The sequence below is a fragment of the Atta cephalotes genome (assembly GCF_000143395.1).
Source record: "Atta cephalotes unplaced genomic scaffold scaffold00089, whole genome shotgun sequence".
Lineage (NCBI taxonomy): Eukaryota > Metazoa > Arthropoda > Insecta > Hymenoptera > Formicidae > Atta > Atta cephalotes.
Window position 1 is genome coordinate 423,388 of NW_012130153.1, and position 15,591 is coordinate 438,978.

The window sequence follows — 15,591 nt, forward strand, 5'->3', positions numbered from 1 at the left end:
CAGATATTTTCTCTATAAAAAGGGCTAAGTAATGAAAATCAAAATTACTTTCTAAACGTTGTTAATGTAATTTATTATTGGGGTCACAATATGACCTCATCATGATTGCCCAAATTTAACCGTAATAATTGAGGGTTAAACTAGTTGATTTTCATCTACGTGCACGACGAAACAATATGCCGTGCGTTTCCGTAACGCAAGACCCGAAACGTTATAAACGATTGATTCGAATCGTGCGGATGTCAGTATTAATCATCACAATGGATCACATAGTTCGTAAAATCAAGAAAATTTATCGATACCAACCAGTCAATTTCGGAAGTAAAACACAGTTTCAGCATGCGACAAACGCAGAATTAACGAAAAATTCTAGAAACAATAAGCATATAATTTTAATTCTTCTTTTTAAAATAAGATTTGATTCATAAAGAAAAATAATTTTGCAATAATGTTCGAATTTAGGTCGTTTCTTCAAATTCGAAAATTTAAGTTGCACACAAATATTTTCAATAATTACATTTTTTTCTTTTTATATACATACATTGTTATTATTATTTTATTTTAAATCCTAAATTAAAATTATCTTTTTATTACCCATATAAAAACATATATGTATTCTCTTCGAAATTGTATTTGATATATTCATATTCATCGTCATACATTTTATAATTTATCTAAACTAAAAGTAAAACTGCATTACAAATTTTGGAACATACCCTGCAAAATAAGAATGACGAAAGAATTGTAAAACAAGAATTGTAAATCAAGAGAAGAAACATTCTTCTTCTTAAAGTCTTTCGTCAGGAACGAGTCATAGCTATTCTAATCGCGTCGACATGTGACTTAAACGGGTCATCAGGGCTAACGAATCGTTCAGGAAGAGATCGGCGATGCGGGAAAAGAAACAATCCGCCATCTGGACCGCCGATGATCTTATAAGCCGGCGTCACGTTACAAGTGTGCGTTATGAAACAAGAAGCGAACGCATTGCGTACGTTATATTGCGTGATCAGTAGCCCGTGGAATCGTGCGCACACGATTTCAGTACAACGTAAATTTTTTTTTGTATTCTTCGTAACGAAAGAACAACAACCCGAGGAAAGTGTGATTAAATTTCGTGAGTGCTCATCGAAATTCTAATTATTTTAAAATATCGCGTAATATTGGATGATAGATCATATGCAACGATACATTGAATGTAAGTCGTGATTAGATCCTGGCAATTGATAAAGCTTTTATTTAGTTGAACGTTAAAATTTTCAAAACGCAAGAAAAATGAGGCTACAACTGCAACGAGTGGGAATCGCGTTTAGCTTGATAATGTTGTTAGCTGTATTTGAATTTTGTACAAGTAACAACGCTACCTGGGCCAGCAATCGTGACAAGAAGACGCGCATAGTTAGAAAGTTAAGAAAGGATTTCCGAAAATTAAAGAAGCAGGAGGGCGCATTAAAGCTGACAGGAGGTGAAAACGGCGAATACGAAGGTGCTATAAAAACTTATTTTAGATTTAATCTTTAAAACATTTAACTTTTGGAGGAGATCTCTTTAGAGACTCGACAATGGCGTCATCTTTTTCGCCACTCAATCCTATGACATTGACAAAAAAATTTTAGCCCTTAAAATAAGAAAGTCGATCAAAAACATGCCGATACTCAGAAAGTTAATATCAAGCAACAACAGTCTTCATTGAGAAAAGGATTATTTTAAAATCGCCGGGACTCAACTTAGCGTGAATAATAAATGATAAATACAATGATAATAAGTAATAATAACGCGAATTTTCTCGTTTACGTTTTATCTTAAGATGATACATCCATAAAATTCACGCGATTCAAGGAAGCATATGGAACGGACGGTGACGTATGCGGAACAAAAGAACTTCGTCGTTTAGTCGGATCAATTGGTGTACTAAAATCAATTATGCATCTTCTCGATCTTCTTATTACACAGACCAAATGCGACGATAGTATCGATTGTACACCAACGAGACATGCATGTAAACTGGGCGCATCCCGTATCGTAAATCCGACCAGGATGAAAGCACAACTCGTTGAGGGTTGATATTTTCCCCGCGATAAAGCGCGCGGCTACAATATAAACGGGTTATAAATCTCTCTCTTTTCCTCTCTTTTCCCGCTCCGTTTCGCGGGGATAAAAAGTGAGGCTCGCGCGCGAGTTTTATCGCGCGGCCGTTCAAGTCGCTCTCGCGCGATGACGATTAAAAAGAGGTCAACTCGAGGAAGATTTATGCCAACAACTATGCGCCATACGTCACATATGTACACGCAATACCAGGAATCGCAGCATAACATAGTCACCATAAAATCAGATCATAAAATAGGATCGCGATCTCCACAACTCCGGCCGATTTTGCAGGATGCTCTTTTACATATGTTGTTAAGACAGAAGGTCGCAGTCGTTTTATTGAACCAAATCCAAGTGATATTAAAAGTTGTAATAAAAAATTGTAATTAAAGTTTAATATTTAATGCTTTCAGTTATATAAAACAATCAAATAAATTAATATAATTAGAATAATACTGATTTTTAAAACCGTTAATAAAAGATATAAAAAATAGAAAATTAATATCTTTCTCTATAATTGTTATTTAATGCTTGTAATAATTAAAATCGACTATTCATAAAAAGAACGATTAATTTTGCTTTGTTTGGATCATCCAAATAATTACAGTGAATGTAAAAAGTATTCGTACAAAGAAAATTATTTTTTAAAAAAACTTTATTTTTAAAAAGTAAATATTATCCAGCGAGAAATGAGTCATCGAATTAATGTCGAATCAATATAAATACGATGATTTCAATATAAATTTAATGTCGATTCGACTTAATTGATGATTTTCTTATTGAATAATTAATTTATTCATAAAGAATAAAATGGATTGTATGTTTCTTAAAATTATATATACCAAAAAGATGTGTATTAATTATATAAAATGTATCATCTAAAAAATAAGCGAAAATAAAAAATTGTATTATTTGAATGCTCAAAAAGTATTTGTACAGACGAAAAATTTAGCTTCTGAAATCAGGAATACCTCGTTTGTTTATGATAGAACAGAATGTATTTATCGTATAAAATTGCTAATTAATGTTTATTTATTTTCTACAAATAAGGCTTTTTTTATAACAAATTTCCTTGTACGAATACTTTTTGTTTTCATTGTATGTAAAAATTTCAAGCATGATGAGTAGTGCTGCAAAAAGTTTAAGCATCTTACATAATTATTTGAATAGTTCTACATAATTATTTTTATGATTCAACAAAATTATTTTCATATCTCTATGTAGCTAAATTTTTAGAAACTTCAGCAAAACCTTTCTGTGGAGCAATAAATCATTTAAAACCAAAGTAAAAATTTTAGAAGATACAAGATTGTACAAAATTTTAGAAGATCGATACTATTAGGTTATAAATTATAAGTGAAAAAACTTATAACTTTGAACTTTCCTGTATTAATTACCATAAGGCAGAGGTTCTTCTGCGGTACAAAATCTGTATTTCAAACAGGACATTTTAGACATAAAACTTAGATTTGTACTTTTATAACTGTTGAAAATTAAGTGTTATATTTATGATTTATGTTATCATGTGTTTATGATATTAATAATGCAAATTTTCTTTTAGTTATTTAATAATACTATTTTAGTATTTTACTAAATTTTAATAAACTTTGTCTTTAAGTTAAATGACTTTCATTACTGTTGTTGAAATATTATTATTGACAATGCTTTCCATTGATGAATCGAAAGTTTGCACATCGACTACTTCCTTTTTATTGTGTCAAGTTGCTGCAATAGGAAAAACGTAAGCAAGAGATTTTATTGCTGTATGCACAGGAAACGTGGAAATACTTCACGACGGGAAATGGGGCAGTATATGCGACGACGAATGGGACGACTTCGAGGCCAATGTGGTTTGCAAGCAATTAGGCTATAACGGTGCAATTAAAGCAACGACATACGGCCACTTTGGTCAGGCTAGAAGTGAGATGAGATATTTGTCTTTTTATTTTGAATCACTGTCTTTCACGGTCGAGCGCAACAGTTGCATGTATGGCCGAGACAAGCAAGATCATCTAATAATAAGTCGTTCGTTTATTTCAATTTATCGGCAGACACGCGTCATATTTTTAGTGTATGGCATTAAGTGTTATCTCTGAAAAACTATAGTAATAATATCATATAAATATTATATATCCAATTTTATTTTACAATTTATTTTATTTCACTCTGTTATTTGTTCAAGCATGTGCAATGTTATTTTTTATTTATCGGTCAACGCGTTTAATTAAAATATGAAATATAAGCGTGCAATTTTTTATATAAAAAATATTTCGAAGGAAGATACTGGATGGATAACGTTTATTGCGACGGATCTGAGATCGAACTCGCGAAATGCCGTTTCGACGGATGGGGCATTTCCGACTGCGGTAGTAACGAAGCTGCCGGCGTCATTTGCTCGCACGGTGAGGAAACGAGAGCATCGCCACCAATTTCGCAAGAAAAGCCAGTAAAGACCAGAATAAAGGATACATATCAGCAAGGCACGGCTCTACGATTATCCGGAGGACGCATACATTCCGAGGGTCGAGTGGAAATTAAATTAGGCAGTACAGGTTACAAAACAATTTACTCCGAGGATTATAATTAATCATAATTATATGTATAGAATTATACCAAATTAAACTAATTTTAATTATAATTTAAAGCAGGAACTTTAACTTTGTCTAAAAAAATCACTTAAAAACGTGAGTCATAATAAATATTGAAAAATCAAAATAATTAATATGAATATATATTAGATACATGTGTTTTCTTTGTAAATATTTTATTACTTTATTTTTTTTATTTAATCGCTCTATTAAATCGTTAAAATAAAACAAAAAGTAAAAATATATTCGAATTTAAATCCCGATTATATATATATTTAAATTTGAAATATATATATATATATATATATATATATATATCAGCGAGAAAACTGTAATATGTTTGAATTCATCAGATGCACACTAAATTCGCGTGGCCACTTAATTTCAGATTGGGGTGTCATCTGTGGCGACAGTTGGTCCATTCTCGAAGCCGCCGTGGTTTGCCGTCAATTGGGCCTTGGTTACGCCTCTGACGCAGTACAGACTAATTTCTTCGGCAATGGGGAAATCACCCCGATATCAATTAGCGGGGTACAGTGCAATGGGAACGAGGGAAATCTGGCAGAATGCCTACATGACAAGGTTGCAAATTGTCCAGGTACTTCTGACATCCTCGATGAGATATGTACTTATAAAATATTATCAGAGTAATATTTATATAACAAATAATGCGTATTTCGTGATGATTTTCGCATGATTTTAATTATCTTATTTATAGAATAATCTTTGCAAAAATTGATATAGAGAAAGATTTTTCCTTCATCGGTAATTATATTTTTATTCTCTCTGTCCAGTCCAAGTTTTTTACTTTTCTAAGCTTCTACAAAATGTGGAAAAATTCAGAGTTATTTTTCGACATCTCTATTTTTATTTTTATCTTTATTACTAAATAGTTTTTTTTAATAATAAAATTTAATAAAAATATGTTAGGAGAAGAAATCAGATTCCGCCCTCTTTTATTTTCAGAAAAATTTCAAATTGAAAGGATTATGCTCAGTTTGGATCCCAGTTGAACAGCATTGAGACCTAGGATTGTAGAACATAAAAAAAAGGATTAAAAAGTTCCATATGCACAACTTTGTAAATAAATGAACCCCTTGAGTGCTACAGCTATTCAAAGTTCGCTATTATGACCACTATTATGTACCATGTAGGATTAGTTTTATTCGATTTCTCGAATCATCTAATATCTGGAATATGTCCAGTCTTGACGAAGACAACTAAAATCTTTTTTGGACCCAAATGAATAGTTATAAATAATATATATTAATTGATGAAGAGAGGAGAGAGACACTCAAAGTATAAAACAAAAGATTTTAATTGATTTGATAAAGAAACCGCGGTTCAGTATTTTTAACTGTAACGTTTCCATCTCTCGTTTTAGTACATTTTCTTTTATAATGGCACCAACAGGCATGACATATATATTTAAATATGTTGAGTGGAGCTCTTGTGGAACTACTAAACTTTTGTTCCAAGAAATCTAGCACTTCCTCAGCCAACAAATGTTTATGCAACTGGTTTTTTTTAATATTTTCCACATTACCCACAATGAATCTCATTGTGTAGCTGCTTCGGGGTGAAAGGTACCAAAGGCTAGTTTACTCTGATTGGTACATTCCTCGCTTGTCCATCTCCCTCCCTCCTACCTCCCCAGGGCGAATTCCAGGAATACCGCCGTCATTACAAACAAATCCGAATTTCTGTGACATGACGACATAAATCGCGATCAGGGACTTAGCTGGATTAATGAATTGTATCAAATACATTTTAGATATTAATGTCTTTGATATAATTCATTACCGCCGGACACTGCGGGGAGGTGTCCTGGACGCACAGAAATTGGATAAGACTAGTAGTACATGGTAATAATAGCGAATTTTGGATAGTTCTAGCACTCAGAAACCTTTCCTATAAAGTTGAGTTTATGAAATTTTTTATTCTCTTTTGATACCCTAAAATTTTAGGCATGTCTCAAAGTTGTTCATCCAGAGCCCAAATTCCCTTGTAAAATTCCCTGGGCATAGTTTTTTTGCTTATGCTAAAAATGATCCACAGACGAAAAGTTAAATACCAATTATTTCTTAATCATCCAAGTATTTAATTGTGTATTCTAAAGATTAATTAAAATATTAAAGGAGAAATATCGTGAAGGAGAAATATTCCATAAATATAAAAAAAATGAGAAAAGTTTGCGGAGGTTATTTTCTTTATCAGACTTGCATAAGAAATCAGTTATGTCAAAAGTTTGAAAAAATGTAAGTTTGTGAACAAAAAATATTTTACACAAACTCCTTATTTCCGATTTATGTCACAGCTGATTTTTTATGTAAATCTGACAATAAAAATATTATCTTTCTATTTTCTCTCATCTCCTACGCAGTATTTGTCGGGTGTTCATAGTAAATGTTAACATACATCTGAAATAAAAAATATTACAAGGAGGTATGTGTTTATCTCAAAAAGTGTGGAATTTCAGTATTCATCGTACATTCGACGTAAAAATTATTATTCTACAATTGAATAAGTATATAATTGTAAGTGGCTGTAATTTGACCAATCACAATCAAATGGTTTGAGGAGAATATTCGACTGATTGGTCAATTCTTGTAACTACTTACGCTTATGCAATTGTAGAATGGATCAACAAAATAATCTCATTGTAATTTTAGGGTCAACGGAGAACATGGCAGGGGTGGTGTGTCATCGAGAAATGGCTGATCTTGTGTTCGATCACATCGAACTGATGCGCACGGCGTATTTGGAAGACCGTCAGCTATACTGGTTGCAATGCGCAATGGAGGAAAATTGCGTGGCCTCGCAAGCCTACAAGATGCAAGGCGAGTCTGAAAATTGGCACCTGGAGACAAGACGTCTGTTACGCTTCACCGCAAGAATCTTAAATGCGGGTACCGCGGATTTCCGTCCATCTGTGCCTAAACATCTATGGGAATGGCACATGTGTCATATGTGAGTCAATCGATAATAACGGCGTTGAATGAGCACTGATAACAAATCTTTTTCCACTTTAATTTTTATTAACGAGATCCAATATATATGATCCCATAGCTTCACCAGTCAAAAGCCGGTATCATAATCGATTCTTATTTTAACATCATCTTAAGTAATGTCTTAAGATGTTAATACAGCTCTCTGATTAGTTCATATCATCTTAAGACTTAAAACTGAGACTTAAAACTAAATATAAAATTTGAAATATATGAATATCAAAGTATTTTACTGCAATTGTTTAAAGTCAGTTAATAAACTTTATTATATTTTTTACTTAAATTTTGTTGCTTGAACTGAAAATGGTAAGGTCCACTAAAAAATATTATATATTAAATTATTAAATTATTTATATATTAGCCTCAACATCTACTTTAACCAAATGTGGCCCTTACGTTTGTATGTACCTATATATTTTTTTCTGTAAATAAACAGAGGAAGAAGTTTTCATATTATTATTTATTTTTTTTCATTTTTTACATTGACTACATGAAAAATAAACAAAACGAAGCATTAAATTGGATCTAATTCTATCTTACCAGATACGTTTTGAAGAAATTTTATCATTAGAGGGTTAATATATCGATATAAACAGGATATATATATATCCTGATATATAATTTCAGAATTCTTAGTACGAATATTTATTCATTAATGAATAATAACTGCAGAATATCTGAAATCAATGAGTTATATAAAGAAAATTATTCGGAGTATGATAATTGATTATTAACATCTCTAATAAAAAATCTCTAATAAAAAGTAAAAAGCAAAACTTTAAACAGAAAAATAAATACAGTCTTAATTAAAATTGATAATAAAAATTATTAATAGAAAAAATGATCATTATGAATCAGTTCTCGGAGCACAAAATTAAATTTAATGTAAATAGCATTTAGCGTTCAGTGATGCATCCTGTGTTATAACGTTTCAATTTTTTTTGAGTTATCATCAGATAAAAATAATCCAATATAAATAATATTTAACTATCTTCATAACCAGGCCATAAGAAATAAAAATTAAATTTCTGTTATACAATACAAATTAAAATTTTGTTAAGAAAATACAACATTTTAATTAGTCTAAAACATTAAGTGAAGAATCTCGGACGTTTCACAATAAATAATTTTAATTAAATTTATCGATTATTTAAAACACTGGGATTAAATTTGGGAATTATTTTTGCAATGCTAAAAATAAATTTTGACGCAAGAAAAAAACATTAATTCTGACCATTTTCGGTTTGCAGGCATTATCATTCGATGGAAGTATTCGCCACCTTTGACGTAATCGATTCGAGCGGCAATAAAGTTGCCGAAGGTCATAAAGCGTCCTTTTGCCTCGAAGACAATCAATGTATGCCCGATGTTCAACCCAGGTAAAAATTCTAATAACACATGATAACAATAATAAGTCCCTCTTTTCATGATTGATAGATACGTGTAATTTTATTCCTTCTTGTTCTTTTTGCGATTATAATCACGATTAAATCCGTCTATTAGTTGAAGTTTATAATTTGAAATATCGTTACTGTTTTTAGATACAAATGCGCCAATTACGGAGATCAAGGTATTTCCGTTAATTGCAGTGACATTTACAAGCACAATATCGACTGCCAGTGGGTGGATATTTCCGAGCTCGAGCCAGGACATTATATACTCAAGGTACAGTCGTAATAAAGTCATTTTCATAAATATCAAATATGAGATCTCTTTAGGCGAGTTTGCGAGTATCGCGAGCTTTGACTCCATCATTCTATAGAGGATTTCGAGATGAATAGCTTTTTCTTTTGTTTCCAGGTCGCGGTAAATCCCGAATTTAAAGTTGGTGAAATGTCGTTCGATAACAACGCAGCGATCTGCCGCCTTCTTTATACAGAAACTTTTGCAACTGTCCATAGTTGCATAATGGGACGTCCTTGACATGCAATGTGTACACGATTGCAGAGCTTTTTCTAGCTAAGGATCTACAGGGTGAGAGATTCATGTCAAGCGTGTTGGCATTAACTGGATATGAACAAGAGACGATACATTGCGACCTTGTGATAGATTCGAGAATAAATTTCACAATTCAAAAATAGAATTTTAATTGGAAGTAAGATGCATCATGAAATTTAAAAAAATGACAATTTTTTTCTTTTGCGTTAAAATGAATGGAAACCGAATTGCTGTTTTAAAATTATTACACTAGTTGAGAAATTCATTTTTATCTCCAGCGTATTATTATAATCTTATAAGTATTTCTAAAATTATAAATTGGGAGAAAAGCTAATATGAAAAATAAAAGCAATTTTGAAATACAGTGATCCAATTTTAACTTCCGTTCCTAAATTACTATGATTCTATTTATTTATAATGTAAATTCAAATCTAAAAATGTATTTTATTTTATTATATTAGTTAACTATATGTTTTGCAGTCTATAATAGTATAGTATATAATATTAAATTATCTTACTTTGGAGACGAAAAACATTTTTAAAAAAATATTAAAATTTATATAGGATAAGAGGAAATTCAATCCTTTGTGCTTCACATTTTATATCTTTCATTTTACATATTTATTATGCTGTATATGATTCTTTTAAAATTATTATTCCCATTAAATTTACAAATACGACACAATTAGAACAATAGACAGTCCTAAAAAAAAAAACATCTTTTGTGTTCACTATATATAATAACCGGTCTTCGCTGTTGACTTTCTAAACTCTATCGTCTCCATTCACGCAACTTTTCGGATAATTACAGAGCACTAGCTGGTGCGACCCTAGCCAGGTAATTACTAGCTCAATTATATAGATGTCTAGATCTGTGTGCGCCTAGCGAGAAGCAACCGAGTGTACAGATCGAAGCAGCTCGCTAGCCGGCCACTTCCTCGACTGGCATGCTGGCCGTGTACGGAATCACAAGTTTCGAAGTCTAGGACCGAATTTATAGACGTTTTTCGTATGTGTGAAATCGTTCTAGATATGTTCGTGGTTACGCGATTTTCTTATCAGAAAAAGAAAAACTCTCAGAATAATAGATAAAACGTTTTTGTGCTCGATAAAAGTTCAAAACGGACGTTCACGCTATTTTGGGGATCCCAAGAGATTGTATTTAATTTCGTATGCACGGCAACGTACATTAATTATGATTCCGGGGAAAATGATTATCGCAGTCATATCAGAGATACAAGTTTGCCCTAGACCGGGTCTATCTAGGATAGAGGCGTGCTACGTCACGCTAGAATGCTATGTTGAACATTACCATCAGCTACTTGCTATCAGATAAGATATATCCCACACAGATATATCTATAGTTAGAACCATTATATATTTTCGTTTTCCTATAGAATAAGCTTGTCCAATTTTAGTTTCAGAACCAAAACACAAAACCATCGGCATCAACACAAAAAAATTCAATGTGAGCAAGAACATTTCAAGAACTGTAAGTGTTGATAAGCGTCACTCAGATGCGTATCAACACTTTACAATCCTTGAAATGTTATTCACATTGAATTTTTTTGCGTCGATGGCTTTGCGTTTTGGTTCCGGAATTTACATTGGACACCGTCTGGGGCTGTAGAGTGTCTCAAACATATTACAAAATTTTAAAAGATAAATACTAATTGAAAAATTAGCAAATAAATACGCTCTACGAATAATCTTATCTTAATCATCATAGAACTATGATCATCCCATTAGTGATATTGACAATCTAGTTATAAATAGTGATTTAGTTTTGTATAAAAAAATCACAGCGATTTTTCAGTTGTCGACCTTCCAAACTCCCATGAACAAAAGTTTCTTGTGCAACTCTGATTTTTTGATATATTTTAAATAACATATACATAAAGATATGATAAGATCATCAAAATATGAATATTTTAAGATATTTCATGTTATTTTATATCAAAATATATCAATACAAAATATAATTTTTCACGAAATATCAGCTTAACAGTATTTTTTTTACTTATAATAAAAAGTTATAACTTTCAAACTTTTTCCACGTCATGTCTATAAAGCAACATTTGTGTGAAAAAAAAGAGGAAAGAGCACAAAATATACATTTAATATTTTACTTATAATAAAAAATTATAACTTTCAAACTTTTTCCACGTCATGTCTATAAAGCAACATTTGTATGAAAAAAAGAGGAAAGAGCATAAAATATACATTTAATATTTTAAAGTCGACATAGAAAGATTCAAATGAGAAAATTTTCATGAAGATATTTCTGCCAACCCGCCTTTCTGGCGGAAAGCAAAATATCACGAGGGATATAAAATCATTATATAATAGTCGTCGTAACATTCGCCCTATGTTTTAAACAAATTAAATTCATAATCACACGAAGATGCGGCGTCGTAAAACGGACTTGTGAAAATTAAGTTACCTACGTTTTTATGCTGATTCTCAGCCTTCTTCTCAAGAAGAAACAGCTTAACAGGTCGGAAGGGATTAAACTATCGTTCTGATTCCAATAAAATTAACATCAAATGCCATTTTCTTAAATATTTACAAAGCCACGTAGAATAAGACGACGTTTCATAGCATGTATTTCGTGTATAATAATGATGATTATAATATATAAAATATCGAAAGTAATTGTATTTTTAATTTTGTAATAAAATTGTAAAGTTTAATGATATAAAGCTTAATGTATAGTACATTGATCACACGGAAAAAACCAATTTTGTACAATTATCTAGAAATTTACTAAATATAGATCTGAAAATAATTTTGTTGGATTATAAAAATAATTACGTAGGAATCTCAAGCATTAAGTTGCAAAAAATGTATAATCATTCTAGTTGCAATCAGCATTCTATATAATTAGATCAACAAAATTATGTTCAAATCTGTATCTAACTAAATTTTTGAGCAAAATTATCCTTTCCGTGCAAATTCTATTCAAATTCTACTTAAATCTTTTTATTCAACAGCATTCAAAAAGAAAAAATCAACTGTCAATTACGTATCATGCCTAATAGCAACGTGACTGATCATATAATCCATTTAAAAAACATGGAGTTAACTTGACAAGAGTACGGCTTCCATAGATAGCATCGAATGTCGTGTAGTGTCATGGCGACTTTCACTCCACATGTCATGGAATGAGAAAGCACGTAGCGATTCTCGCGACGATCATTACGCCTGGGGAACCTGGGGCTCACTATTATTCGGGGGAGAATTTTTCGAAGTGACAAAACTCAGAATAATTTATCAAGCGCTTGGGGACGTTCAAAGTGGCGAAACTTCTCGAGGAGTGAAAATTCGTCAACGACGTCATTCAAAGAGCAGTCAGTCATGTGCATCTCGACGGAAATTATATTCACGGAGAGTAGAATTTTTCGAGTAACAAGATTATTCAAGAGGGAAGATCAATATCAAAGTTAAAGTTCTAAAGCTTTAGGTCCATCAGCCAAGAGTAAAATAAGCTCTGACGTCCACCGGTAATCACAAAAATTGGAACAGCGAAGGTAAAGCGGGATGTGCGTGTTTCGTACTGATTGTTAAACGCCGAAGTAGCGCTTGTCACGCGATTTAATAAATGCCTTCGAAATTAACGCTCAAGAAAACGGACAGAACATTTATGAAAAATATCTTTTGTGCTAAACGAGTTCTTTGCAAATTACATAGTGTTACTTAAAATCACAATTGCTGATTTTTATGGCTAATCAAAGTGATAGAAACCTATAATAATAATACAAATATATATAAAAAGAATGCAAAATAACAGTATAAAATAATATAAAATAAATATAAAATAGCAGCAAAGATTTATGTAATCATTAATTTGTTAAAATTATCTTCTTTATTTTCCTTTTTTGATTTTAATGTTATTTCATTGTAAAATAAATAATAAACTATGAAATAAAAAATATGACTAGGAAAATCTTACAAAATTAATTTAAAGCTATTAATAATCAGAATACAAATTTTATTTGCCGAAGTTCACATGCGTAATTTATACCTTGATGACAAATTAAACTATGGCAAATGATATGCTCATTAAGGCTTCGTTCTTGCTAAGTATTCTGTTAACTTTGAGCATGAGCGAGCAAATACTGTGCTGTGAAAATAATAATGCATTATTGGAGACCACAGGTGACGCTATTTTAACTGGTAAGCCGTTAATTTAATAATACTTTAATCAATTAGATTGAATCTGAAAATTTCTTTATGTATAATTTATATTTATGAAGAAATTCGTTTGCACTGTATTAAATTTAAAGCAGTAAAGAGTTGTAAATATAACTACATTAAATATAACTACATTATATAGTGATACATTATCTCTTAACAAATATATAGCTTAACCATCCACCATCACTACTTTTTTTTATAAATTTATAAATTTATTTTATAAATCTAGAGTATAATCAAAAACATGTAAGTAGAAGAGACTGGAGCAAGTTGTTAGAATTTTTGATTAGCAATTTTTTCCGTACTAATGTATATATTTAAATTAATAAATACCTATGCATTGCTTCAAATACATCTTTAACTAAATAGTCATTTTTTTGTATCTATGTCTTTAAATACTGAAAATTAAAATTTTCTATCAGTAAATTTTAACAACTTGTCCCACTGTGGGGCAAGTTATTACTGAGCTAGGGCAAGATGTTACATTTACAATATTACTTGAAATGTATATGTATATGTAAGCAAATTCAAGATTACAATTAAATCAAACATGAAATACTTCATAAAAAATATTTATTTTATGATATAAAATTTAAAAATATATTATTACAAAATTTTTTTTTAATTAGTTATTAAAGTTAACGTTAGAAAGTCATAAAATTAATATTACATGCATTTGCTGCTTTTTTCACAGACAGGTATTATAATTATCTTTAATCACCTTTAACTTTCGCTGTCGCATACATTTCTACATTTATAGATCCTCTGTTTGTTTTTTTTTTGTAAGATTGCACCATTCCAGACTTTTATAACTAGACTGCTGATTCAATATGATAGAAAAAAATAAACCTGTCCTTGTTTCAATTTATGTATGCGTTCTGTTTGTGAATATCGCATAAATTTATATAAAAACACTAACGTTATTATCCGTGTGATTTATACATTTGAGAGTGAGTGAACACAAATATAGTGCTGCCCAGCGCTGTCTTCAAACATGGAGACAAAGTCGGTAGTCTATTTATAAAAGTCTGTGCATCATTCCGTAGAAAAAAAAATTGTTTTTAGTAGGATAAGTTGTTATACTGTAACAACCTGCCCCGATCGAAGAAAACAACTTACCCCAATCTTCCATTTTTAATTTGAAAACACGTACATATATTGATTCAAATAAAATGTGTTATTGTAATCAAATATATATAAAAGAAATGTACAAAAGGATAATCATCTTTAATTTATAAACATAAAATAACATAAGCGATTTATACAATAAAACATTTACTTTTGACAGTGAAAATCAAGAAAACATACGTAGCGTCTTCTAGAATTCAAATATGGCGATTAAACAAAATAAAGTTGTAGGGTATCATAAAAATCATATATAAAATCATATATATAAAAATTCATAAAAATTCATAAAAATGTGCTGCCACCTGTGGCAACTAAAAAATTAACTATAACTTACCCCATGTGATAACTCTTGTTCCGGTCTCCTCTACAAAAATTTTTTCTCCATCTCTTAAATACATTTTTATTTTAATCAATAAGAAGATAATTATACCGAATAAGGGACTCTCCCTCCCATTATCTTTACTTTGATATATCATGCCAAGATCATGACTCTGAATAATCTCTAAGTTTTAGTCGTCGTTCATTATTCGTTAAAAAGTTATTAACAGTCAAAGTTAGCAATTATTTCTCCGTATTACATGAAGAGTCAAACATCTTAAATTTAGAGAGAGAGAGAGAGAGAGAGAGAGAGAGAGAGGTGGTGG

The 15,591-nt window shown here is 30.9% G+C and overlaps 2 protein-coding genes across 2 annotated transcripts in view; both read left to right on the forward strand.

The window, feature by feature from the left end:
- Positions 1-1,275: 1,275 nt before the first annotated feature.
- On the forward strand, positions 1,276-9,986 carry LOC105624807 (lysyl oxidase homolog 3). The gene is made up of 8 exons (XM_012206157.1): positions 1,276-1,486; positions 3,862-4,008; positions 4,365-4,640; positions 5,065-5,274; positions 7,349-7,646; positions 8,935-9,063; positions 9,226-9,349; positions 9,485-9,986. The coding sequence occupies exons 1-8, from the start codon at positions 1,276-1,278 to the stop codon at positions 9,605-9,607; spliced, it is 1,518 nt and encodes a 505-aa protein (XP_012061547.1). The 3' UTR covers positions 9,608-9,986.
- A 3,679-nt stretch (positions 9,987-13,665) lies between these two features.
- The window catches only part of LOC105624823 (protein bride of sevenless), an 11,498-nt gene continuing 9,572 nt past the window's right edge, over positions 13,666-15,591 (forward strand). Inside the window, exon 1 of the mRNA XM_012206175.1 lies at positions 13,666-13,798. Coding sequence (XP_012061565.1) covers positions 13,666-13,798 — 133 coding nt within the window. The remainder of the gene's footprint in view (positions 13,799-15,591) is intronic.

Excerpts from the sequence above, each read along its gene's own strand:
- LOC105624807 (XM_012206157.1), top strand. The coding sequence starts at position 1,276 with ATGAGGCTACAACTGCAACGAGTGGGAATCGCGTTTAGCTTGATAATG. Across the intron at positions 5,275-7,348 it reads CAAGGTTGCAAATTGTCCAG|GGTCAACGGAGAACATGGCA; the intron begins GTACTTCTGACA and ends TTGTAATTTTAG. Across the intron at positions 7,647-8,934 it reads GAATGGCACATGTGTCATAT|GCATTATCATTCGATGGAAG; the intron begins GTGAGTCAATCG and ends TTCGGTTTGCAG.